The sequence below is a fragment of the Calonectris borealis genome, chromosome 8 (genome assembly GCF_964195595.1).
Source record: "Calonectris borealis chromosome 8, bCalBor7.hap1.2, whole genome shotgun sequence".
Taxonomy (NCBI): domain Eukaryota; kingdom Metazoa; phylum Chordata; class Aves; order Procellariiformes; family Procellariidae; genus Calonectris; species Calonectris borealis.
This window is the reverse complement of record NC_134319.1, coordinates 6,185,524-6,210,036: the sequence shown is the minus strand read 5'-3', so window position 1 is coordinate 6,210,036 and position 24,513 is coordinate 6,185,524. Positions and strand designations below refer to the sequence as shown.

The 24,513-nt window shown below is 45.0% G+C and overlaps 2 protein-coding genes across 2 annotated transcripts in view; one reads left to right on the top strand and one right to left on the bottom strand.

Annotated features, from left to right (window-relative positions):
- The first annotated feature begins 364 nt into the window (after positions 1–364).
- PCSK9 (proprotein convertase subtilisin/kexin type 9) lies at positions 365–6,814 on the top strand. Its single transcript, XM_075155696.1, has 11 exons — positions 365–509; positions 651–774; positions 977–1,110; positions 1,744–1,885; positions 1,989–2,185; positions 2,332–2,515; positions 2,830–3,000; positions 3,265–3,413; positions 3,526–3,691; positions 3,901–4,082; positions 4,352–6,814. Exons 1-11 carry the CDS (start codon positions 486–488, stop codon positions 4,517–4,519), a joined length of 1,641 nt encoding a protein of 546 aa, XP_075011797.1. The 5' UTR covers positions 365–485; the 3' UTR covers positions 4,520–6,814.
- Positions 6,815–8,959: 2,145 nt separating this feature from the next.
- Positions 8,960–24,513, bottom strand: part of USP24 (ubiquitin specific peptidase 24) — a 64,564-nt gene continuing 49,010 nt past the window's right edge. The window contains exons 49-68 of the mRNA XM_075155697.1: positions 24,243–24,463; positions 23,680–23,804; positions 22,888–23,029; positions 22,383–22,533; positions 20,964–21,059; positions 20,209–20,312; positions 19,673–19,786; positions 18,816–18,912; positions 17,942–18,058; positions 17,224–17,316; positions 16,775–16,877; positions 15,852–15,973; positions 15,217–15,330; positions 14,832–14,897; positions 14,502–14,568; positions 12,310–12,388; positions 11,627–11,702; positions 10,421–10,507; positions 9,975–10,085; positions 8,960–9,806 (exon numbers count right to left, since the gene is read on the bottom strand). Coding sequence (XP_075011798.1) covers positions 9,744–9,806; positions 9,975–10,085; positions 10,421–10,507; positions 11,627–11,702; positions 12,310–12,388; positions 14,502–14,568; positions 14,832–14,897; positions 15,217–15,330; positions 15,852–15,973; positions 16,775–16,877; positions 17,224–17,316; positions 17,942–18,058; positions 18,816–18,912; positions 19,673–19,786; positions 20,209–20,312; positions 20,964–21,059; positions 22,383–22,533; positions 22,888–23,029; positions 23,680–23,804; positions 24,243–24,463 — 2,148 coding nt within the window. The 3' untranslated portion in view covers positions 8,960–9,743. The remainder of the gene's footprint in view (positions 9,807–9,974; positions 10,086–10,420; positions 10,508–11,626; positions 11,703–12,309; positions 12,389–14,501; positions 14,569–14,831; positions 14,898–15,216; positions 15,331–15,851; positions 15,974–16,774; positions 16,878–17,223; positions 17,317–17,941; positions 18,059–18,815; positions 18,913–19,672; positions 19,787–20,208; positions 20,313–20,963; positions 21,060–22,382; positions 22,534–22,887; positions 23,030–23,679; positions 23,805–24,242; positions 24,464–24,513) is intronic.

Here is a 24,513-nt window from a genome sequence, read left to right as displayed (position 1 = left end):
GCTGCGCCGTGCTGAGGGGGCTCGGCGGCTCCGAGCATCTCGGCGCTGCCCGTCGGGGCTGCGGGCGGGCATGGCCCCGCGGGCGCTGGCGCTGGTGCTGGCGCTGGTGCTGGCGCGGGCGGCGGCGGAGCTGGCAGAGGAGCTGGTGCTGGCCCTGGGGGCGGCCGAGGAGGAGGCAGCCACCGTCGAGGCCGCCACGTCGGGTCCCGCCGCCTTCCATCGCGCCGCCAAGGTGAGGAGCGAGGGGCGGTGGGGGCGGCCGGGGCAGCCACGCGTGTGTGTGTCCCCCAAACCCAAGCCCGGCACTTGTGTCCCCGCAGGCGGCGTGGCGGCTGCCCGGGCGCTACGTGGTGGTGCTGCGGGCAGGCGGAGGCGAGGCCGAGGTGCGAGGTGCGGCACGGCGGCTGCAGGCCCGGGCGGCTCGGCGGGGATACCTGACCAAGCTGCTGCATGTCTTCCACCTCCTGCCCGCTTTCCTGGTGAAGATGAGCAGCGACGTCCTGGACACGGTACGTGGGGCGGGGGACAGCAGGTCCCAAAGCAGCGGGTCGCGGCGGGAGGCAGCAGCAGGGGTGGGCATTGTTGGGGGGTGGCAGCCCCAGCCTCGGGGTACAGGAGCTTTGCCACCACGCTGTGCCTCCTCTCCGCAGGCACTGAAGCTGCCGCACGTGGAGTACGTCGAGGAGGACGCCTATGTCTTTGCCCAGAGCATTCCCTGGAACCTGGGCAGGATCGTGCCGCTGCAGCCCAGCTCAGGCGCCTACAGCCCTCCCAGTAAGTGCTGGGGCGTAGTGGGAGGACCATGGGGGTTCGGGGAAGGGTCAGTCACCCTGTCCCCTCTCCTGGTTTCGAGGGGATGGGGATATCCCCCTGCCCCATGGTGCTGCGGGTCTGGAGCTGCATTTTGGGAGCATCCCAGGTGGCCTGGGCTGACCGCGGCAGTGGTTGCCTTTCCCCCTGGCTGTGTCCCTGATAGATAATGGTGACCTGGTGGAGATTTACCTACTGGACACCAGCGTGCAGAGCACCCATCGGGAGATCGAGGGCAGGGTGCTTGTGACCGACTTTGAGAGCGTCCCTGAGGAGGATGGCACCCGCTTCCACAGGCAGGTGAGCCCCAAGGTGCCGCATGCTGCGGCCTGGCAAGAGCATTCCCCTGCACCCACCAAACCCTGAACGGGCTTGCAGGGCTTCCCAGGACAGGAGAGTCACTCAGCTCATGACAAAATGCCGGGCAGGACATACAGCAGCGGGAGCTGTGGTCCTGGGGGATGTTGGGACATTCAGCGTGGTCTTTTTGGGGCTGTGCTGAGCGGGGCAGGGCTCCTTTCCGAGGAAAGCAGGCTGGGGGGGGAGCACGGGTGCGTGTCACGGTGGTGTTGCAAGAGGGAATGGAGGTGTCCACCCCACACCCGGGACCGGGAAGGCTGCCTGCACCCTGTGGTGGGTGCTAGCGCTGCCTTGCATGGCTTGCATCGCTGTGTGTGTAGGGGAGCCCAGCGCTAGCACAGCCCCAGGGAAGGCTGGCTGCATCCCCCATGCTTTCTGCCAGCTCTTCTCCTTCTGCACGAGATGAATTTTTTATCTTCCCCCCACTCCAAAATATTTTAAAAGATTTATTCTGCAGTGGGATTTAGCTGGTGCAAAGCACAAGGAGTGGGGTGGGATGGGGAGGACGCTGCGGTGTTGCAAACCTGCTTTGACGCAATGGGCCGGGGCGTAAAACCGTGGTGCCTGCACCAGGCCAGCAAGTGCGACAGCCACGGGACCCACATGGCCGGGGTGCTGAGCGGGCGCGACGCCGGCGTGGCCACGGGCGCCAACATCCGCAGCCTCCGCGTGCTGAACTGCCAGGGGAAGGGCACCGTCAGCGGGACCCTCATCGGTGAGTCACCCCACGCCCTGGAGAGGAGCACGCTCCCTCCTGGAGCCTCCCACCTCGTCCCTGTCCTGCGAGAGTGTCCTGTCCCTCGTCTCATCCCCCCCAGGCCTGGAGTTTATCAAGGGGACGCTGGAGGCTCAGCCCTACACGCCCCTGGTGGTGCTGCTGCCCTTCGCCGGCGCCTACAGCCGTGTGCTGAACGCCGGCTGTCGGCGGATGGCGCAGATGGGGGTGGTGATGGTCGCGGCCGCCGGTAACTACAAGGACGATGCCTGCCTGTACTCGCCAGCGTCCGAGCCGGAGGTACGGGCTGGGGGGGCTCCCTGAGGTGTGGGGATGTGCGGGGACGTGCTGCCGCCTCCCTGGGCTCATCTGCGCCAAGTCGGCTGGGTGGGCTGGGGCTGCGCATCCCGTCCCGCCCACGTTCCCCTCTGTCACCGCCCTGGCAGGTCATCACGGTCGGTGCCACCAACAGCGAGGACCAACCTGCCTCCATCGGTACCCTGGGCACCAACTTTGGCCGCTGCGTGGACCTGTTCGCCCCGGGGGACGACATCATCGGCGCCTCCAGCGACTGCAGCACGTGCTTCACGGCGCAGAGTGGGACGTCGCAGGCGGCCGCGCATGTGGCAGGCGAGCTGGGCTCCGGGGTGGCAGGCAGGGCTGGCCCTCCACTTGCTGGTGCTGGGCACGTGTCCCTGCAGGCGCAAGGGCATCAGGGCTGCCTGCGCCGGGGACGTTTTTGCGTGCCACGGTGCCACGGTTTTGGCATGTTTGGCTCATTTGGGTGCTGCAGCCTGCACAGTGCTCCCGCATCCCGTGCGTGCAGATGATGGGCTGCAGTGATTCTTTCTCATGTCTCTCTGGAGTTGCGTTGCTCGGGGGAGTCGTGCGTAGGCGGCCGCGTGGCCCCTGGTTCTCACCGCGGCCCCCCGGGCTCTCGGCAGGCATCGCCGCCATGCTGCTCAGCGCTGAGCCCCAGCTGAGCCTCGCCGAGCTCCGGCAGCGCCTCCTGCACTTCGCCACCAAGAACGTCATGGACATGGCGTGGTTCCCCGAGGAGCAGCGGCTCCAGACGCCCAACAGCGTGGCCGGGCTGCCCACCCGGCTGGGTGCAGGTAAAGACCTCGGCTGCCTGCTGGGTGCCCGGCAGAGCTCTGCCCTTACCGGGGAAAGAAGTGCCTGGGTGAAGCACGGCGCATCGGCAGGGCACGTCCCTCCTCGAGCTGTGCCGGGGACGGCTGAACCCGAGCACGGCTGTTTGCACGCAGAGGGTAGGGGGGAGACCTGCCAGCCCCCGTTGGCAGCCCGGTCTGTGCCGTGGGCTCTGGGTGCTGCTGCGGGTGTCCACCCTGCCGCTGACGCCCTCTGCCCCGTTGCAGACGAGCAGCTGTACTGCCGCTCGGTGTGGTCGGCGCGCTCGGGGCTCACCCGGCACGCCACGGCCGTGGCTCGTTGCGCCGGCGCCGAGGAGATGCTCAGCTGCTCCAGCTTCTCCCGCAGCGGCAGGCGGCTGGGGGAGCACATGGAGGTGAGCAGAGCGTGCGGAGACAGAAGTACTGCCCCGGGGTGCCCGCCGGCCTCGGAGGGGCATCCCCAGGCCCCCGAGCACCCCTGGTGACACCGTGCTGCCCCGGCCGCAGGACAAGGACGGGCAGAAGCAGTGCGTGGCCCACAACGCTTTCCGGGGCCGGGGTGTCTACGCCATCGCCCGGTGCTGCACGTGGCCCAGGGCCGAGTGCCGGATCAACGCCAGCTCCCCGGCGGCCGAGGGGGCCGGCTGCTCCCCGCGGGACCACGTGCTGACCGGTAATGCCCGACATGGCGGGTTACAGAGCCTTGAGGCAACCTGCTGATGGCCAGGAGTGTTTCTTCCAGAAAAACTCTGGGATCTGGGGGTAAAAGGGTGGGCGCGAGTGCTGAGCTGACAGGGAAGGGGGAGGCGGGGAAGGCTCAGGGCTCAGCAGGGACATCCCTTAGCACCTGCCCCGCTCCGACAGCCCCTCTCCCCTTGGCAGGGTGCAGCTTCCACTCCCCTGCCGCAGCGCTGGGTGATGGCGGCAGACCCGTCACAGGGCCGGGGAGCGGGCCCAGCCGCTGCGCCGGCAGGACGGAGGTGACGGCGCACGCCTTGTGCTGCCCTGCCGCCGGCCTCGAGTGCCGGGTGAAGGAGCACTCGTCCCTGGGCTCTGCGGAGAAGGTAGGGACGCTACACACTCCTCTGCCGTGGTGGTGTCCTCGCCTCTGCTTGTCCCTCTGCCACCCTAATGGGGGGTCGGGTTGGCTTCGGAATCTCATTGCGACCATAGCCCCAACCCCAGCCTTCGCCGGTGTCCCCAGTCGCCCACCTGTAATGGGACAAGCCCCCTGGCTGGACCAGTGACACCCTGAGCCCCAGGGACCACTGGGGACGGGCAGACCCCTGCCCCTTTGCTGACCCGTGGAGGGTGACCTCTTCTCCCCCGTTAGGTGACAGTGTCCTGCGACGCCGGCTGGACACTGACGGGCTGCAACGCCCATTCCCAGAGCCCCGGCACCATGGGAGCCTACGCCGTGGACAATACCTGCGTGGCAGCCAGCACCCTGGGCAGCAGCACGGCCGTGGTCATCGCCATTTGCTGCCGGAGCCGGCAGTAGGGACGGGCTGAGCCGGAGATGCAGCTGCCCTGGCCCGGCGTAGCAGGGATGGGTGCCTTGCTGGATTGCCGCGTCGCCGGCTCGGTACTTTCCTGGGGCTGAGCTGCCGCTCCCAGCACGGTCCACGCTCCGACATGCGGCTGCTGATGACCTCCACGCTTGGGCTGCTGTGATGGTGGGGTACAAGCTCGTCCCCCTCTCACACACAGTGGGGCTGAGACCCAGGGCGGCTCGGCAAGAGGTCTCCAAACAGCCCCCGCGCAGCCGGAGCCCTGCCCCATCACTGGAGTCATCCCCGCATCCCTTCCCCACACGCGCCGGGTCTCGCTATAAATAGCCTGACTCTACAAGCCGCTGGAGGCTGTTTGTTTGCATTGTCACCCGGCATATGACAAACCCACCTCCTTTTTAAAAAAAAAAAAATGTGGTGAGGATTGCTCCTTTCTTTCCTGGTTAGTTGCTCATTAGGTGTCAGCTAGTGCCACTTAGCACCTGGAAAATCATAGTTTAGCCATTTTTGGACAGTTTTATAACTGCCTACTCATGTACCTAGGAGACTTCTTTACTTTTTAGTCAAGTGTAAGGGTTTTAGTTTAAACAGTCTGCTTGTTTAATTAGATTTTAATCTGCATTGCTACAGAGTCAGCTACTGCATTGTTAGTGGTTTTTTTGTTGTTAAGTCAAAGTTAATGATCTGCTGTTGTTATGCACTGCTTTAACAGTTTTCTTTTCAGGGCTTCCCAAGACACATAGAACTGGCTGTAATCCCTTTTTAAAAAAAAAAAGAAAGAAGAAAAAGCTTTCATAGTACCTTGGTTTTTACATTTGTACCTTAAATATTTATTTGAAATTTTATAAATAAACATTTTATAAATGTCTTTTTAAAATAAAATTAATAGACCGGTGCTCAGTAGAAATGATCCATCGTCTGGCTTCATGTACATCCCCACGGGGAACCAGTTTGGAAGGGGGAAGCTGGCACCCGTCCGTCAGGGATGCTGCTCCCCCAGATGAGCTCTGCTTCGTTAGTGAGCCAGCCACAGGCCACCACCTCGGGCTCTGATCCCTGCCTCTGGCAGGAGGTGCCCCTGGATGACCACTGGCATCCTCAGAGGTCAGCGCAGACAGCGTGGGCACCCTCCCCTCGCCCACAGCTGGCCCGAGCGCTGGCACTGGCACAGCAAACAGGGGCTGAGTCTTGTTGTCCCATGCACACGCAAGAACAGAAGTTTGTTTTTAAAACAGTGGTGTAGGACAAGAGCTTCCAGTTACGGAAACGAACCATTATCCAGCTTTGGGGAACGTGCCCTTGTGCTTTTTGCTGCTGTTTCTAGTAACACTGGGCTTCACTTGATAAACACTGAAGCCCCAGAAAGAAGATAAAGCATAGATGCTCAAAGAGAGATGCACAGCAGCAGAGAAAGGCTGAGAAGTACCAGAAGCCACCAAAGCCGGGTCTCACTTTTTTTGGGTGATTAGCAGCTTCCTGGTACTACAATATATAATTTGTGTGGTGTTACCTGAGGAGAGATGAAAAAATAAAGCTTGATACAAGCACCAGGTTAACCTGTCAAAGTTCAGCTATTCTGGGTTGGGTGTTTTTCCCCATCAAAAAGCCCCTTGTAGATCTGCTTCTCCAGCTTTAATTGGCAAGAGAAGATACGAAACCCAGTAGGAAGCACCACTTTGAAAGGTTTAAACTATTTCTAACTTGTTAGCTACAGACGGCAAAAGCCCAACCCTAATCTAACCATGTAATTACATAACATGTATATAATTACAGCCCATAATTTTATCAGCTATAATCTGAATTTTGCACAAAGGGGGGGGGATGTTACCCTAAGAGCTCCTGAACAGCTTTGACAGAGCTGGTAATTTTTCAGCAGACTTACTAGGCTGTAACCTCTCAAAACAAGCACCAGAGATTTCACCTCTGCTGACTTCCCTGCAAGAGGGGAAGATTCTGCTGCCTGCTCACCCACCAGCTCCCATCAGAAGGTGTGAACACGTTCCATGCACAATAAGCCAGATACAGCCTTCACAGCTTAGCTCAGGCGTGCATAAGCCTGGTGGAAGGAAACAACATTAAAAGAAGATTAGCTCTTGCTTAGTATCTTGTATGCGGGTAGGCAGAAAAGCCTCTCGTTCGGGAGAGAGCAGCGTTGATCCCAGGTACGCTGCAGTCAGTCCCGTCAGCACACTGCAATACCCAGTCCACGCTCCCAGGAGCGGCAACGTCAGCGGAGAGCACAGGCTGGGTCACGCTTGAAAGGGAGAAGTCTTTGTCCTTAGAACAGAGGACAAAGGCACCTGTCAGGAAGGCAGAGCCGGGGCGGCAGCCCTGTCTGTAGCTCCTAGTTCTGCTTACGAAGGCAGCAGAGAGGCGAGCAGGGGAATACCAGCACCTCGGCACCGCTGCGTGTCCAGCCTCTGCACCTCGCGCCAACAGAAAAGGCAGTATTAATTCAAGTCCAGATCGCCTGCAAATCTTGCTATCTGACACAGAAAAGCCGGTCTAAATCCATGACTGCAAGCGTAGCCGGGGTAAATCATTCTGCTAAGAAGGTCAGGAGAAGAAACGGCACACAGACACAAATCTGACAGTGCACCAGAACAAGCCAGGGCATAAGGATATACAGCGGCGCAGCTCCGAGGGCCATTCAGCTGCTTCGATTTACTCTGGACAGGAGCCAAAATGGCAATCGGGGCAACCTCTCAGAGCTTACCGTCTGCAGGACTGGCCTAAGAAGTTTCAAGATAAGAGGATCAACAAGACAACAGCGTAGCAGTGTATGCGCAGTCTAAAGATTACACTAGTTTTCTGTGAAAGGAATAACTTTATTCCATTGACCAGGAATCCCAAGATTGTTCATCAAGACTGCCTATTTTTCCAGTGCCAAATGTCTACGTATTAATCAGACAATATCTCCCCGAATGCTCACAGGCAGGCTGCGGTTGCTCCTCACTGAACATTTTGTAAGCTGTATAAAAACATTTTCATCCAAAAAGATTGGCAGTAAAAATTACAACATAGAAATGCATCACAATTTACACAAAAACTAGTTTTGTTGAACTCTGTTTTCCAAAAAATAATCTTCAGCAGGTTCAAATGACAGCAGCTGGAAACAAAAATAATTGACCAAGTATCATCTTATTGCAAATTATAACCATTGACTTTGTACAAGCGTGAGCAGAACCATGAAAAAGTTTGTATTGGTTTCAAGTGTACAGTGGTGATGAGCCATCCTGATGCAATTCTCTTATCAATGCTTCTCTGGGCCCGCGGTAATCGAGGACGTTGTTTCCATAGGAAATAACAGGAACCTGAAGTGACAAGTGGTGCCAACCCATAGGAACATTACCAGCTTCTTCCATCACCACCACCGCTGCGTACTGACTTCTTGTGATGATTTATGACCCATTAACAAAGTATTAGGGATGGGGAAAGGAAGAAGGGATATCGTAAGAAATGATTTATTCAAAATTAATTTAAAACATCACATTTAAAATGTCCCAGCACATTATCAGAAACATTTATAAAATGCTAACTCTGCCATGTGTCTATGAAGACATTGTTTGGAAAAGAAAGTGAGAGATTCACTACAATGCCACCCTTACTTCTTTGCACGGGCCATTTATGACAACGGCTCTCTTAACCCACAATAAGTTATAAAGCTGTACAGCTGAAATCAGATCGGATGTTTACTTCCAACAGTGAAATGACTGGTTAATTTCAATATTAGTGCACAACAGTGAAAAGCTGTCTGCTGCTTCTTGTTTCGGCAACAGTGTGTAAAAAGAAAAAAAGGCACTTTTTGGCTGGTTGTGCCTTTAACTTGGCAAATTTATCTATTCTGGAGGTACCCAGGCACTCCTTAAGATGTCCCCCATTTCTGTGCATGTTTGTTTATATAATTTTTTTTTTTAAAAGTAAGGCAGAATCCATAAATAAAGGCAAAAAGCAGTGCAGAAAATGTGACAAACGCAAAATGTACACAAGATGAAGAGTTAGTTGGCACAAAAGAAGCTTGTATCCAGAGCCAGAAATCACTGAACTGCACTTGACATGGAAAACAAAACCGTGCTCAAATCATCCCAACTGGTTTCCAGTTGTTTATGAGCAAATCAAAAGAGCTGTGATATTTTAAACGTTGCCTGGTCAAGTGAAAATACAAACAAAGCCAAATCATTCTTTCCCCGTGTTAAAATTGCTATAAAATCTGCACAACAGTGTCCCCAGCTCACTCAAGGAATTATTCATCATATACAACCAATACCAACTTTCTCAGTAATTTCAAAGCATAAGCAAGTGATTGCAGATCACACGATTGTGACTACATTTTATTCAATATGTCTCCAAAGGTTAAAAAAATTTAATGAGTAAAACTGCAACAGAATTCCATCTTAAAGTGCTTTTTTTCTTTTAAACTACTCATTAACTTTTTTTTTTTTAAATTCACCAACATCCTTTAATAATGAACACTTGCATACCTAGAGAACAAAGCTTTCCTTTTATTGCCCTTCCCAATCATCTGTGGTTTTCAGAAGGGACCGGAAAACATGACCCAATCCAGAGCTCCTTGACCAAACCATTCTGTAAGGAATCACCCCCCTTACAGAGCAATCTTGCTGATCGTTCTCATAAAGAGCTTTACAAATTAGCAGGGAGACATATTAAATACAGAAGTCCTTATGTAAACCCATTCTTTAACTAATATTTTACAATGAAATGTAAGTCATCACACATCTTTACAGAAATTTGAATATTCCTATTCAATATTATCAGAAAGATTAAAAATTTGCCCTCCATACATAAGGGCAGTCTGTTTTTTTTTCCTGTATAAAAACCAAAAGAATTTTTTTGCAGCATCACAGAAAAGCAACAGTTTTACATTCACTCATTTAATGTTCACATAAAAATTCAACCACTAGCGTTTGTGTATTTGATAAAATCTTCTTGACAAAGTGTTTTCGGTGTCTGGACTGTCATAAGCTACTGCAGGTGAAGATGCAGTTTTCTAGAGCATTTATTGATCTGAAGCCTTCGTGGCTAAAAAATGCTTTTAGCTTTCAGGGAAACAACCTCCTCCAGCATTGCCTCCGATCCTATAAAGCCACTTCTCTTCCAGACTCTTCTAACGGCATAAGCAATGGGACTCCAGTTTCAGTAGGTACCAAGCATTAAGTGTTTGAGTTGATCTGTTTTTGTGTTCATAGGTATCCTCTATGGGTCAACATCATCAAGGTCACTTTTAGGCTCACCAATCATCATAGGAGACTCTGAGCCCTTTCAATACACACAAGGGATGGGAAGAGAAAGATACGGCACGTTATTTTTGTAGGGCGCACAATTACTGTGTCTACATTCAGTGATGGTTCTGACCCGAGCCCCAGGAACAAGCTGTCAAACAGAGCAAGGCAACAGAAGATAGACATGCCCTTATTTTATCGTTACCTGCTGCAGATGTCTCTCTCCGTTCTCGTTGGCTGGACTACTTTCTGACCCGTTACTGCTTCCAGACTGATCTTTCTCATTCAGCAAGGCTGTGGCATAGGCCAGCGTGTCCTGAGTTGGAAACAGTCCAAGAGAGGGTCAGGGGCCATGGTGATACCTTCATCTCAATCATTATTATTATTATTTTTTTTTTTTAAGTTGATTCTGAAACAATATAGCTGCTGTAGTGAGATAATTGAGTCACCACAGGTAATTGTGAGGCATTGACTAATATAATTTAAAGGTTAGTTTTTTCAGGAACAACCACGGGGTCTGGACTTCTAAAGGAAGAATGATCTTCAGTGCACTGGAATATGCTAGAGTTGCCAAAACCAAAGACCCTAACTGAAAAGCAAAAAAGGAAATAATACAAGTTTAACGTCGTTTCCCAAGACTGTGACACATACCTGTGCTGAAATAGTGCGCTGGAAGGTTTTTGCAGTTGATGTTTCATTGGATACATTACTCTGTGGAGCCCAATAATGTTCAGACATCTGCATAAAAAGCCCAGAAAGCCATAAAATTGCCATATGAGTTTTACATGTGTAAAGCCTCATCCACTTGTGATGGTAGGTGAACTAACAAGTCGGGAACAAGCTTCCTGAATCTTTTGGCAATGAGCTGGAGATCTGGGGCATAGACAAGCATGCATTTTTAATGCAGCCAGAACAGTCAGAGAGGCTATTGCCCCTCAGCTGAAAAGTTGCAACCAACTCCCTTGATTTGGTAGCTGTACATGCGTGCAATTTACTGGATGCCAGCTGAAGAGTGGTGGATTCAGGGTTTATATGAGCCAGTACAAAGTAAAAATGGGTACAGCAGGACTATCCAGACCTGTTAGTTCGCTGTGTTTTAAGAGAAGAGTGGCAACAAGTTCTGCCAGCTGCACTGCAAGCATCCCACTAATTCTGCTTCCAGTATTCAGTACAGTACTAGTTTATGCATCTGACATCTGCCTGGCAGCAGCCGTCAGGACAGAAAGGCAGCCTGGAGTTGGGATGCTATCGTCTTGTACATGCAGTGCTGGGAGACCAAGCATTGCCCTGCTTGACTGTAGGCAAACCTGGGCCAGTTCTGCTGACCTTTAAGTTTCCAAAATGTCCTTGGGTTTTTATTAAAGATGTGCTGGCCAACCTATGTTAAGTTTAGAGGGAAGAACAAAAAAATATAGGAATGTGGAAGGAAAAAGCTGTATCTGTCAACAGTTAAGTTTTGTGCAAAGCTGCAGTGATTCTGTAAAGAATCCACTCGCTTACGTGTTCCCTTGCACCAACATGCAGGCAATGGAAAATTGATTTTTTATAAAAGTGAAACCTTCTAACATGAATACAATGGCACTGAAAGCTTCCCACATGGCAAGGAATGATAATCATTACCACCTTCACGCTTGGTTTTATTCACTGTACACACATCTATGCCTGAAACATGTGGGGGGCCTACTGAAGTTTTTGCATGCACTAGATTTAGCTGCATCCAAACTGCTCTTGTAAAAAATGAAGTTGCTTGTATTTTGTCTTAAGAGTCATCTCAGAGAGCCATATAGAGGATGGAGATTTCATAATTCTCATTGTAAACAAAATGGCAGTCCTTCCGTAAAATTACAACCAAACTACCTTCTTCTGTAGCCACTGCACAGCCCAACTCCAGTGGTGGGAATTCTCTTTGAAATAATCTTTCGCAGTAGGGCACCTTAGAAATTGAAATTATATTCATTAGCCACGAACAAGACATTCCAGCAAACTTAAAAAAAAACAAATCTCCAAAGACTTCTCTTTCTTTGTGCTGCTGCCCTCTGTATGCACTGTTATCATTGCAAACTCTGACCTAAACTGTACAGCCCTGTTATTAACTGAATTAACAAGAGCAAGAACGCCTAATAAAGTTTACACGAAGTACTCTACTACACAGATTCACGTACTTCAGAACTATGCTTTATCAGGACATATGCCAAGTTCCAAACAAAGAGAATTTAGGAATCATAATATTTAAAAAATCTGGGACAGTTTCCTTATGTTTACCTTGGTCTTAATCCTAGGCTCCTGCTCTACAGAACGTAGCTGACTTTTGCCTTTATAAACAGCAATTATAGGTTGTTATATGAGAAATCCATCTCAGGTACTAATCAGCAAAGATTTCACTTCATACTGACACATGCACTATGAAGACCTTTGAGCACCACTTATATCACAGTAACAAAAGATAAAGCTGATCAAAAGTAGAAAGAGCAGCAGCCTTAACAGTCACAGAGGGGCCTAAGGCAGGGATGAGGTTAAATTCTGAAACCTGTATTACTCACTTCTGAGCCAAAGTAACAAGGAACTTGACACACTGGTAACAACGGCTGCTGTCCACATGGTTGCTGTGGTGCATCAAGGCTGTAGGGAGAAACACATGGATTAAAAAACACAATTCAGATTTCTGAACCAGCCACTCTGAAAACATAACAAAGATGAAGCTAAAATTTTAACTTAGGTGGAAGTTATTTCTACAGATGTTAGCATGAGTATTTGTGTTAAACACACTACTGTATTGCTGGCAGTTTTGAGTACTTCCACAACTCTATTGGATTAAAAACAGATCAAAGTGAAAATGCAGTAATTCATTCAAATGCGGTACCTGAATTTTAAACAGTCCTCTCCTAGTGCAGTTAATTCTTCCCCTATAATCCAGTCTATGTTAGATAATTGCTATGGTTATATCTATCTGAAGGAAAAAAAAATGTTTGAAACCCCCATAAATGGACCAGATCACCAGCGTCCACCTGGATCAAAACTTTCAAAGCTAGAGGAATGTTTAAAGCTTCTTCACACAAACAAACATAGCAAAATTCAACAGCCATGAATCTCTTCTATAGGAGACTTGGACAAAACTCCAGGCCATTCCTACCAGGAAGTTTTCTATACCATGAACTCCCACGTCTTAACAAAATTCTTTGACTGAGGAGAAGCACACAGATTTCCATGGAGCTGCCACAATCAGATTTGTTACTCAAAAGTTGTTCTGTCCATAGGAGTCAGCAAAGAACACTGTAGTGAAACCTCTAAAGTATGCAAACAATTGCTAGAGAACTGCAAATTGCCAGTTTTTCTACCGTGAAAGCACAGCAGATTATTAGAATTACAGCACTGCAAATTATGCACACACACCCTCTTGAGAACCACAGAAAACTATTTTTTGCTGATTTCCTTTCTTGGAGTAAAACTAGCCAATGTGACAGATAGGTCACGGTCCACGTGCAGTAAGACTGGATGCTGTTCAGCGCTGTTGCAAGGAAAATCTAAGGTAAAACTACAACTTCCACTCCCGAAACTCACAGCAGTTCTTGTAAAATATGTGTAATTTAATAACATTACACAAAAAGCCTTCAACATAAAAATCCAATGGAATAATTGCATCTCTCCTCTGTAGAGGAAAAAAGGTCATGTATTGCCCAAGTTACAGAATAGAACTGGTCCAAGTGGGACCAATTTACCCAGAAGTAAGATAACCGCTTAGCTATTCTCTTACACTGCTGCATCTTATCTTCTCTTCTATCAGTCATACATGGAAACTACTAAACAGAAGAGCAGTGAAGCATAAGAGAGAAATAAAGAACAAAGCCTAATATTCCTTCTCGCTAAAACAGAATCCAAAATAACTTAAGGTGAAAGCCACAATCTGAAGCAGCTCCTCATCCAAACATGAGGATTGCTCAAGCAGCACTAACTCATGAGAGGTGCTCTTTGAGCACCATGTGGCTACCCCACATTTCTCTTGCACACAAAGCCTCTTCTCCTGATTCATAAGACGTAAGCTCTCATCACTTCTGGGACTTCTCTATTGATTTTAAATGTTTTAGTAACTTCACTTCAGTAAAGTTTCTGTATCAAATGGAGAGACAACACTTTGTATGAGCAGCAACAAATGGAAGCCACCTGTCAGATTATGAGGCTATCCTGCAGTTAGTAGCACTAGCATCCTTCCATGCTGAACCAGTTTCTTTTCAAGGTAATTAGATTGGCAATTTCTGGAGATACGTAGGAGATAAAATTTAATTTCTAAGGTTACAAGATTCATAGAGCTACTCTGTTATGTTAATCCAAGGTACTTTTTTTTTCCCCGCATTAACTTCTTATTTCAAAAGTTAGATCTGCTTCTTATTTCAGAAAGTTATCTCTCTTGCCAACCTCTTGGTTAAGGTCCCTTAATGTCACTTTCTAAGTACGTAAGTACCACTCTTCTCTGGGTTCACTGACTGCTGTTGTTGGAGATAATTAATTTTTCCCAGTTAAATTCCTTTCCAGTTTGTCATAACTATAATATTCTAACGCTTATTTTGGATTTTCTTAGAGCGTTTTGTGGGGTGGTGGTGGCTAAATCAAATAGTGTCGAGTTGTTTTCCCTGAGAATAAAACAGTTCAGAAGGATTAGAAACTAGGAGATGATATGAACCATCATCAACATAAGGGTCAGTAGGAGACAGGAGCATTCACCCACTGGCTTACTTGCCTATTAATCCATTTTCAGTTTCAAAGGCAAATTTGATGCGCTCTACTTGTAATGGGTCTTCAATAACCTGTTAGGAAAGAAAAAGATGAATAGAAGTAAGTTGAGTATGATACCTGTATCTAGTCTACAAAATGGTTTTAACTACCTCAACATGAAAAACAAGTAAGACTTGTGAAGTTTCATATATCACCAGATTTAAAAAGTAATAAAAATTCCAAACTGAAGGATTAAAAGATACGTGGATGTTGAAATTACCAATGCAGTCCTGACTTTTTTCATTATGCATCAATACAAAAATCTATCCTGTATAAGTCTTTACCCTTCACCTACCAGTATCTCATGGAGTAACTGGAATATGTTTTTCAGTTCATGAGGTGGAGCAGTTTCCAGCTGAGTCTGCATGTAAGAAATATAAAGTTACTTAGATAGTAAAATATGTTGACGATGCAAAGAATTACAAGACAGCTTTACAGATTTTTGAAAATTTGTTGTTTTAAACAGTAAAAGCTTAAAAAAAAACCCAAACCCACCAACCCTCCTGCCAAATCCAACAAACTGATTGTTCTGCAGATTAATATGTTAATCCAAGGTACTTTTTTTCCCCCCCGCATTAACTTCTTAGTTAATGAAGTGCCATTATAACCCATCAGACACAGTATGACCAAAGCCTAGAAGAAACACTTATGCAAAAAGCTTATCCTGATTATCTCCATACCTTGATGAAGTGTAGCACAGTAAAGGAAAAGTGCTCATTACAAAAGCAGCAGTAGACCACCATCTCAATGAGAACCGACAGAGATCCAGTTAGCTCTCGTAATGCATACATCACCTAATGGAAAGGTGCAAACAGTTTCAGACACAGCCATACAATTATTTCTAAAAGAAGGATCAAGTTTATAATAGAATGTTAGTCTTTTCCAGGAGGATGCAGTTTTTTCTCCCAGCACCTGCACGGCCCAGTGAGCTGAACCCCTGCCCTCAGAGCACTCCATTCAGCTCCTGCTGCCCACCTCCAAGAGTCTGGTCAAGCATGATCCATTAAGTCAGAGCAATTCAAGCTAGCACCTCCAGCTGACACGTGGTAACTGACTGCAAAATGTGTCCAGCTGTCTTTAGACAGTTAACTTCGTAAACTCTCTAACCAGACCCCTGAGTTTAGCAATGTACTGGAAGATAAGAAGGTGTCAAGAAGAAACCAAAGGTGCCTTCTTGTTTAGGCTCAAAGTAATAACCACACACTCTCCAGCTGTCTGCTTTTCAATATTCAGTGTTTTTCAGGTAAGGATATGTCAAAGAACTAACATCAGATCAGCTTTCAGGTTCAAACAGGGCAGAATTTAGAACAGATACCTCCATTAAGTAAGGTTTTCCCTCAGACAGGAATAACAAGGCTTCCACTTCTTGATGCAGAGTCAAAAGTGGACCTGAAGCGGTGATGCTTAGAGGTGGACGCTGCTTAAAGAGACCAGGAGCTATAATAGCAAATACAAAAATAATCCACTAATAAATTAGATTGTTCTACACACCTTGAAGACACCGCTGCTCATTTGGCACCATGTAATCTCTAATGACATTCTTCTCAACTAGCTTATAGCTTGTATAGTACCACTGCAAGTAACAATCTCTTGCACACTAAAGTGTCATTTACTTTAGTGACAATATAGGCAAATGAACTGCAAGAAGGCCAAAGCAAAATGTACTGTACTATCAGTAGGTTGAGCTTTAGTTTCACTTCCAATCACTGTTGCATATGCATCATATTCAGAACGTTTATCATCCTTCTTTGAACCTGAAGATCTCAACTTATTCCTTCATTATCTTTATTTGGATATCTTGTCTCTTGTAAGAAATATCTAGGAAAGTATTTCATTGCTTGTTATTCAGTAGCTCAGTCTAAATACTCCCCTTCAGATTAGCAAAAGGCATAACAAAACTAAGCAAAATACAGCTTGTTAGGCTGCGAGTCTGTCCCAGGTAACAATGACACAGCTTGATTCACTCACATGAGAAAAGACCTTTTAGGCATATGGAGGAAGGGGGAAGGCACAATAATGTTAATATCAAGATTCCCCCCGCCGCCGAGTGCCTGTAATACTATACGTTTGCCACAGACTCTCAGTACATTTACAGCAAAATAAAAAGTAATCAAACGTATGCTAACCATTACTGCCTTAAATTCAAAGTGATTGCATTTTTCCTTACTGATATTAAGTTACTCCCAGTAAAAGTAACTGAAATGCAAAGTCACCAAAAGGCAAAAACTCAATTCTTACCAACATTTCTTTGTGAGGAGACGTCAGAGTGCAGAACAAGTAGTGCTACGGTATTGTGAAGATATCCAAACTCACGTGCTTGTGCTGAACTCCACCTGCGATTCTGCTTGAGCCAAAGGAGAGATTTAATTAACTTTTGATTGATTGATTTAGTCAACTTCAGCTAAGTCAAAACAAAGCAATGTCCTTAATGGTCCACCACCATGTTTTAATATTTTGAAGTTGGTGAAAATGTTGTTATTATCAAAACCATGACACTTGCTTCTGCCAAAACAGCTATTTCCATGTTAAGTACACATAGGCAGACCAAGACTTGCATGAGGTTTACAGAATAATCCAAGGATTAGTCTATCCTACCACATGAAAAGTATTTATCCATAATTTAAGCATCATAAAAACATGGGGATGGACAAACTACAGCACAAAAACACACACTACATAAGCTTTACCTGATTACTCTGCCGGTTGGGGCCAAGGAGAAAGCTGATCATGTGCCTCAAAGCAGAGTGTCTGAGAAGAAGACTGCTAGCCCTTATACCCTGCTGTTTAGATAACAATAAAAAGTTACATTCCTGTGCAGGTAAAGAGTTAATGCTCTACGGAACAAAAGTAAAATGCATAGGCTAAACACTGCATTTTCTATTCTAAAAGAAAAAGGCACACAGATCAATAAGGTACACCTCTAAAAAGCTGTCTCTATATAAACCAGACCAGAATGAGCATAAGCAAAATAAGTGTCATATTAAAAAAAAAAAAAGAAAAAAAGAATAGGGGAATAGAGAAACCACACTAGGGTGAACAGTACACTCCAGCCAGTTATTCTGCTTCCTACAGGACAAAAACCCAGAACGCTGGATTTTTTTTTTTTTTTTTTTTTTTAAAAAGAACAGCCAAGAACAACCCCCCAAAACAGAAACCCAAAATTCAAACTCTGGAAACGACATCTTCAATTTGTATAATTTGCTGGTATATTTTTGTGTGATTTTATCCTAATCCAGTGTTCAAAGCCATTTACTTTAAAAAGAAAAAAAAAAAAAGGAATATTCTAATAAAAGTTCTGGAAGAGTTTCCCTGTGCTGCTTAAACCTTCTATGAATATGGACGATTAGCTGCTTTACTATTGTCCTTTAAAATTAAATTAGCATTAAAAAAATAATGGTTTCTTACCTTCTGTACAAAGTTATTGAATAGCAAAAAGTACTGAGCACAGTTTTTACAGTTTTCAGGTACATCTTTATCCAGTAGAGCAAGTAGCACCTCCAATAATTGATGTAGACTTTTTAACTGTGAAAAAATTATTGATTTGAATTTAAAGAGTTGTCTACTGCTTAAAAAACAGAAGTGTTTCACATATCAGAGTTAAGGTATGGTTAACAAAATCACGTGTGGTCAGATTCGCTTGCTGTGATGAATATGAACAGCTAACATAGGATTGCAGCCTTCCCATTTTTAACTCTTCTGAATGAATGCTACATGTATTAAACAGAAAAGTAATGAAAGCATTGGCACGTAGGTAACTTGCTCAAAGAACTGGAACTCAGCAGTTACATAAGTTTGCAATATTTTTAAAGCAATTCAAATTACTCCTCAGAGTAATGTTCAAACATTCCAGGTCATTACAGTAATGCAAAACAAACCAGATGAGAAGTAAACTGTCACTCAAGGTCTCATGTTATCACACTCAACTATGCAAAAAGCAGTGTTAGTGTTTTGTTTGCATCAAAGCACACTAAGGGTATACACTGTTTCCAAACTATTAAAAGAATGTGTGACACCAGTTTATAAGACAAGCTGAAGTCAGGCAGAATTGTTTGTAAGTAATACTTTGAACTTATATTCTGAGAATTATAGCAGCATGTTACCTCCTAGGGTAGGAAGAGACAAGCATTAACCTATTCAAGAAATGAAGAGCTACAAGCATGATCAAGACAAGAACCTTTCATCTTGTCATTTACAAATCGCACAGCATTGTCTGCAAACACAGCAAAAGCCATTAGGTAGAGACAACAAACAGGATCATTGGCGATGAGGTGACACTAACCTTCTCCTGATAAAGCAAGGCACTGTCGAGGGTTTTTTCAAGAATAGTGGCTACAGCAACTCGCACCTCTCTTACACTGCATTCCAGGAGGAAAGTCCTGGAAGATAAAAGGCGAAGCTGCAAAGAGAACTGGAATCAACGTGTACACGCAGTTACTATGATTAAGTGTGGTGTTTATTATTTTAAAAAGGATAGCAGTCCAGATACTTCTTGTACTGTACTTCTGTGGATAAGCTTTAACTTATTTTCCTGCACTCCTGCTTGTCACTAGTAAGGCCTATAATATTACTCTATATTTATTCATTCAAGTAAACTAGAAGCTATCATAGGATCCTCTCTTTCAATGCAACTTCAAAGATAAAATTTTCTTTACATTGACACACCTCTCTAAGTGTGTCAGTTCTCCAAGAACTTGTCTTAGGTGTTTTCAAAACACCTATTAGCTGATTTTGAGCTTGGCGAGAAAAATTCTTTCCAGTTTATCTGTGATATTTGTCAGGTAATTATTTAATTCACCTTACCCCAAATACTTTCACCATGTTCTCCTTTCCCATCACTTGCAGGAGTGACTAGACATAAACTTAAACACATTCCAAGGCACTCCACTGAATTAAACATCTGGATCCTCCTCCAAGTACGCTGCACTATTTTATTAGATTTTCAGAATTACTCAGAAAGCTGCACAACCAGAGAAAATACTAGAAATAAAAACCTAAGTGATTATCTAGAGTGCCTGTTTAAAGAATATGCACAGTTAACTCTTTGGGAATACATCAGTATAGGCCAGATCATATTATTAGGAAGCTTTATCCATACATGAGACACAAAACACCGAAGACAGAGTTACCAGTACTTACTTCACAAGCTCCCGGCCCTCTGGCCCGACGAAATGTTCAACTAACCACTGACAAGCATCAGTGCTTTTGGAAAGCAGTGCATCTATGGTGGCAATCCATTCTTCTGTATCAGCCCTTTAGCAAAACAGGGACAACTGTCAGTAATGAAAGAGAAAAAAAACACCTCCAAAACCTAAGCCATGTTTCTTGTTTGCCAAATAGAAAGAATTTTTACTTTAATTGAACATACATTAGATGGCTTAAGACAAAAACACTTAGAGAAGTACTCTGGAACAACTTGCTGTCTTTAAATCCATTAAAGCCTTTCCATGCCCAATCCACTACCACCAAAATAATGGACAGTTGGAAGAGGCAGCAAACATTACCCTCCTTCCTCTCTCAGATTGCTTTGCTATGGGATTCCAATGCAAAGCAGAAATGTATCGCTAGTCCTGTGAATGTCGTCTATGCTACCTGCAGTATTTCAAGGTGCTGTAGGTACGACAAGCATGAAAACCTCAGAATATGTTGTTACAGTACCCAGAACAGGGCCTTACCTGAGTTTCTTCTTGGTTCGGAGATAGGTTTGGAAGAGGAATTGGACTGCCAGCTGTAAGCTCACCTTTGCCATGCATGGATAATAAGGATGCTTTACCTTAGTCTGAAAGAAATGTCAAATTTACTTCAGAGCAGAAGTATGCCTGCAGCACGTATGCTGTCTCTCAAAAATATCATGTTCTATTCAAGTAATACACTTCATTTGGAAAAAATAAAACAAAGCATTTTTCTATGTTAAAAACAGTCTCCAGTGCTCACTACACTAGTTAACAAATACGCTAAAACAGGTACAAACTTGCTGTAAGGCCCACAAGATCTGTGGATTTAATACATTTAATAAATGCTTATTTGTTTATTACTCCATTTAGAAAATCTTAATTAGTAAACTGTATTTCCAATGAAAGTCTATCAACTTTGAGGCGACTAACACCAACTATTGGATCTTCCATATAGAGAGGAATTTCTGTCCCTCTAGAACTCAGTCTGCATCATTAAAAAAAGGTGTGTGTTATTTCATAAATTTTACTATGGCACGATGATGTTTCTCCCACTACTAGAACAGGAGGCTGGAGTCTGCTTTGAGACAGATGTTATCAGTATGAAAAATTACCGGAGACAATTAATCGCTCAGCTGGAAAAGCAAAATCATGTCAACCCTTCTCTTCCAGTTTTCCTGGTTGTGATCCAAATAGTTTCTGTGGCCCTTTCTACCTAGCATATTCTGAATACTCTAAGATTAAAATTTAGTACTTACAGCATTCAGTGAAGCTAATGACAGAACAAAACTGAAGTAGTCACTACTGTATACATCTCTGTTCTTCATAAATTTCAAGTTTTCATCTCTCACCATCTGTAAAAGTAAAAGAAGGCCAAAAAAATTAAAATGTTGTCAAAATACATTTCTCTAACTGAAATTGCACCTTTTATGTAAATTTGTGTGATGTTTAAAAACCAGTGTCAGACTTATTCTGTTCACTCTCTGAATCACTACTTCAGCGGAGGGGAAAATACATACAGGAGACTTAGAAGATTTGTATAAACCCAGTGATTTTCTTCCAAGGATATTACAAAACGCAAGACAACAGACGAGCGACTTAATCATTTGGCCATTAAGGGAAAAGAAAAAGGAAGAAGTTGCTGATAAGTTCTATTTTTTGCTTGCTTTTAATAAAAAAAAGCCAATAGAACATCCTTCAAACCTGAAAGGCTTGCTTAGAAAATTAACATGCACAGAGCAAGGAGCCATGCAACAAGAGCTGCAGCCACAATAACGTACTTAAATGCCAAGCCCCTCTTTTCAGATGAGATTTTGCTGAAAGACTCTCAATAAATTTGAGCCAAGTTTGTTTATTGTAGTAATACAACCCCAGATACAAGAATGCCTAAAGTGACTATTAACACCCTGATACAGCCCATGAGGACGGCCATACATAGCTTGCACAGTTTATTCTGACTGTGTATGTGACGCAGGCTCTCTTGCACACGTGCAGATCAGTAAGACGGTGTGTGTTCAGAAAGCCAAATATATGCAAGATTGTACCCTCTCCTGTACGGACCAGAGCTGCAGGCCTGCGGACTGAGACCTTCCTCTTATGACAGCTAACCGATATCCAGGTTCTACCAGCCTCTCACTGCTCTGCCAATGCCATCACACCTCCATTTTCAGTCCTGACTTGCAAAGTTGCCTTCAACATCCGTATTCTTCCCTTTGAGATCATATTCAGTATTACATAAGCTAACAGACACGAGCAGAATTGAAGCTGGTTTTGGTTTCTCTTACTTCTCCCCTTTCCACATTTTTGTGGACTCAAGAACTTGAGGATGACTGTAATTTGCCATTGTCTCCACTAGTCCTCAAGTGTACTTCAAATGAAGCATCTCTCTCTGCTTGCATGCTGACTGCTGCTATATCTCATGTTTGACTAATTTGCCTGCAATTTCTTCAAAGCAAAGAATGATGGTTCAATTTTGTGAGAAGGGACAACAAAACTTACAATAATGTACCACTGAACAGCTTGTTAATAACTTTATGGCAGAATCCAGAATTATTTTCTAGCTTTGCTTTCAAGAAGGGAATTATTTCAAAGCCACCTTCAAAGTTACTGTGTTCCTCTTACTATGTGCTTAAATTTCATATGAGTAGAATTTATTTGCCACTTTCAGAGCGCTCTACCTGATATATCCGCACAGGCATTTTCTCCACAAAAAGTCCCTTTTTTTCTCCTTTTCGAACCAGCTTAGTCAAGATGGAGAGGCGGTCACTGTTGGGCCTATGGGGTCGAGGTGATGACTGGGGTGAAATTTCTGGTGAAGACGGAGCAGATCTGAAATATATACAAGCTCAAGGTGAATAACGAAATCCCATGACGCATCTACAGTTCAAGTTTAAAATACCAGTACAGCCAGTATAAACTTAAGGGAAATTTAGATGACAGTCTGAATACTTCTTGAGGCTGTCAGTCAGCTTGAACTTCTTACTGCAATAGTGACAGCAGTATGGAAGAAGAAATTATAAAAGCAATGAAAGACTATTCATTAAGCAGCTTAAAAAACAAAACAAAACAACAGAAGGGTCAGTATACTCCTTTGTCGAACAGGAATTATTAATTTCTTAGTTCTGGAGATAGGGTCTCGATATCAACATAAGAGAAACCTTTACAGACACAATAGAAACTTACAACGAGAGGTCCTCCGCTTCTTGACGCACAACACTCACTCGACTTTTCTTTGGTAAGACTGGAGAGTTCTGATCAGACACTCTCTGGTAAAACAGCATATAGGCATTCCAGTACCGCCGACGCACATCAGGGTAAGGGTTAGCTGATGGGGAAAAAGGCATTCGATGAAGGCCTTTGAAGGTTTAGTACCTTTTTCATTCATATAGGGAAGTGAAACTGGGTGTGCAAGTAATATACACTGTGGCAGTATAAAGTAATTTGTCAGATCAAAACATCAGTCTATGTTAGCGAATAATGAAAACCCGAATTCTAAAATATTTTTGCAAAAAGTGTATGTATTTTAAAAAGATAATTACCAGAATTATGAAACAAGTGAATATGGGTGGGAAATGTATTTGGAACTAATTCCTTAAAGCACTGAAAAATTTAACTATATGATACCACACCATGTTCTATGCACAATCATTTTCACTAGCCTAAAATAAGGCCTGTTTCGTTTTTGGTGTTTGTTTTTTTTTTTTGAGACTACTTTAACAAGGTGCAATTTTATTTTTGAATCTCCTCTGCTAAGTCTACAAAGTGCTGAACAACAGTGAATATAGTTCAATTAATATTAGCCCATATACTAGCTGTTATGTCCTTCAGTAAACAGAAAACTTTAGGGAAAAAACTGCTTCAGAAGGATGATTGGATCAAGTAACTCAAGGCAGATATAATGGACTGAGCTCTACCTCTACTGAGAGCCAGTATGAAATATAAAGCTACTGTAAATCAATCTGTGCTTCTGCTTACATTGATCATAGACTTTAGGTCTATACTCTCCACCAAAACATTCATATTCCAAAGTTTCATCGGTTAAATCAAATTCTTCAACAACGGTGTCATTAAATTTATACCACTTTCCTTTTCCACATCCCCTGTGATCAAAACAGAAGAGAAACACAACAGGAACAAAGTTACTTGATTGTCTAGTAAAAAACCACACCACCCTGACCACCCTGGAAATGACAACCCTGAACTCACATTTGTTTTGACAGTAAATAGAAAGCCGAGTTCAATCAATGTCAAAGTTACATTTTAAAAAAAATAAGCTTGATTAAAAATATGAGAAGCACATCACCTGCAACTGTCACAGGAAGCCCTCAAACTGCAATACAAGGTACGTAACAATTGCCGAATCTTTTATCATATGGTGTCCTATATTATTGTGTTATCATCTTAACACTCACAATGTTGGGTGTTAAGAAAGGGAAGAGAGCTTCCAAGAGAGCTCTGAATGGCTCACTATAACTTCCCAAAACAAGTAGTCTTTAGACCGCTCTCAGACCCCTCATGCAAATCTTCTTGGCCATTACCTCCTGTCCTTTATAAAGGAGTAGTAGTGCCCTGCATGTGCCTGGCCACTGTGAACAATCACACCAACAAGCTCATAGTTTTCTGTAGGGGCAACTTTTTTCCTTGGGGAGCCTCCGCCTCCTTGATCTGCATTTCTACCGTTGTCCCCCACTTCCGAGGACGAGTCCTGGCGAGCCATCCCTGACACAGTGTAAGGTTCCATGTTCAGCATCCAGGGAAACTGTTTGAAGAGATATTTCAGATTAACCGAAAGATTATATTGTGTACACG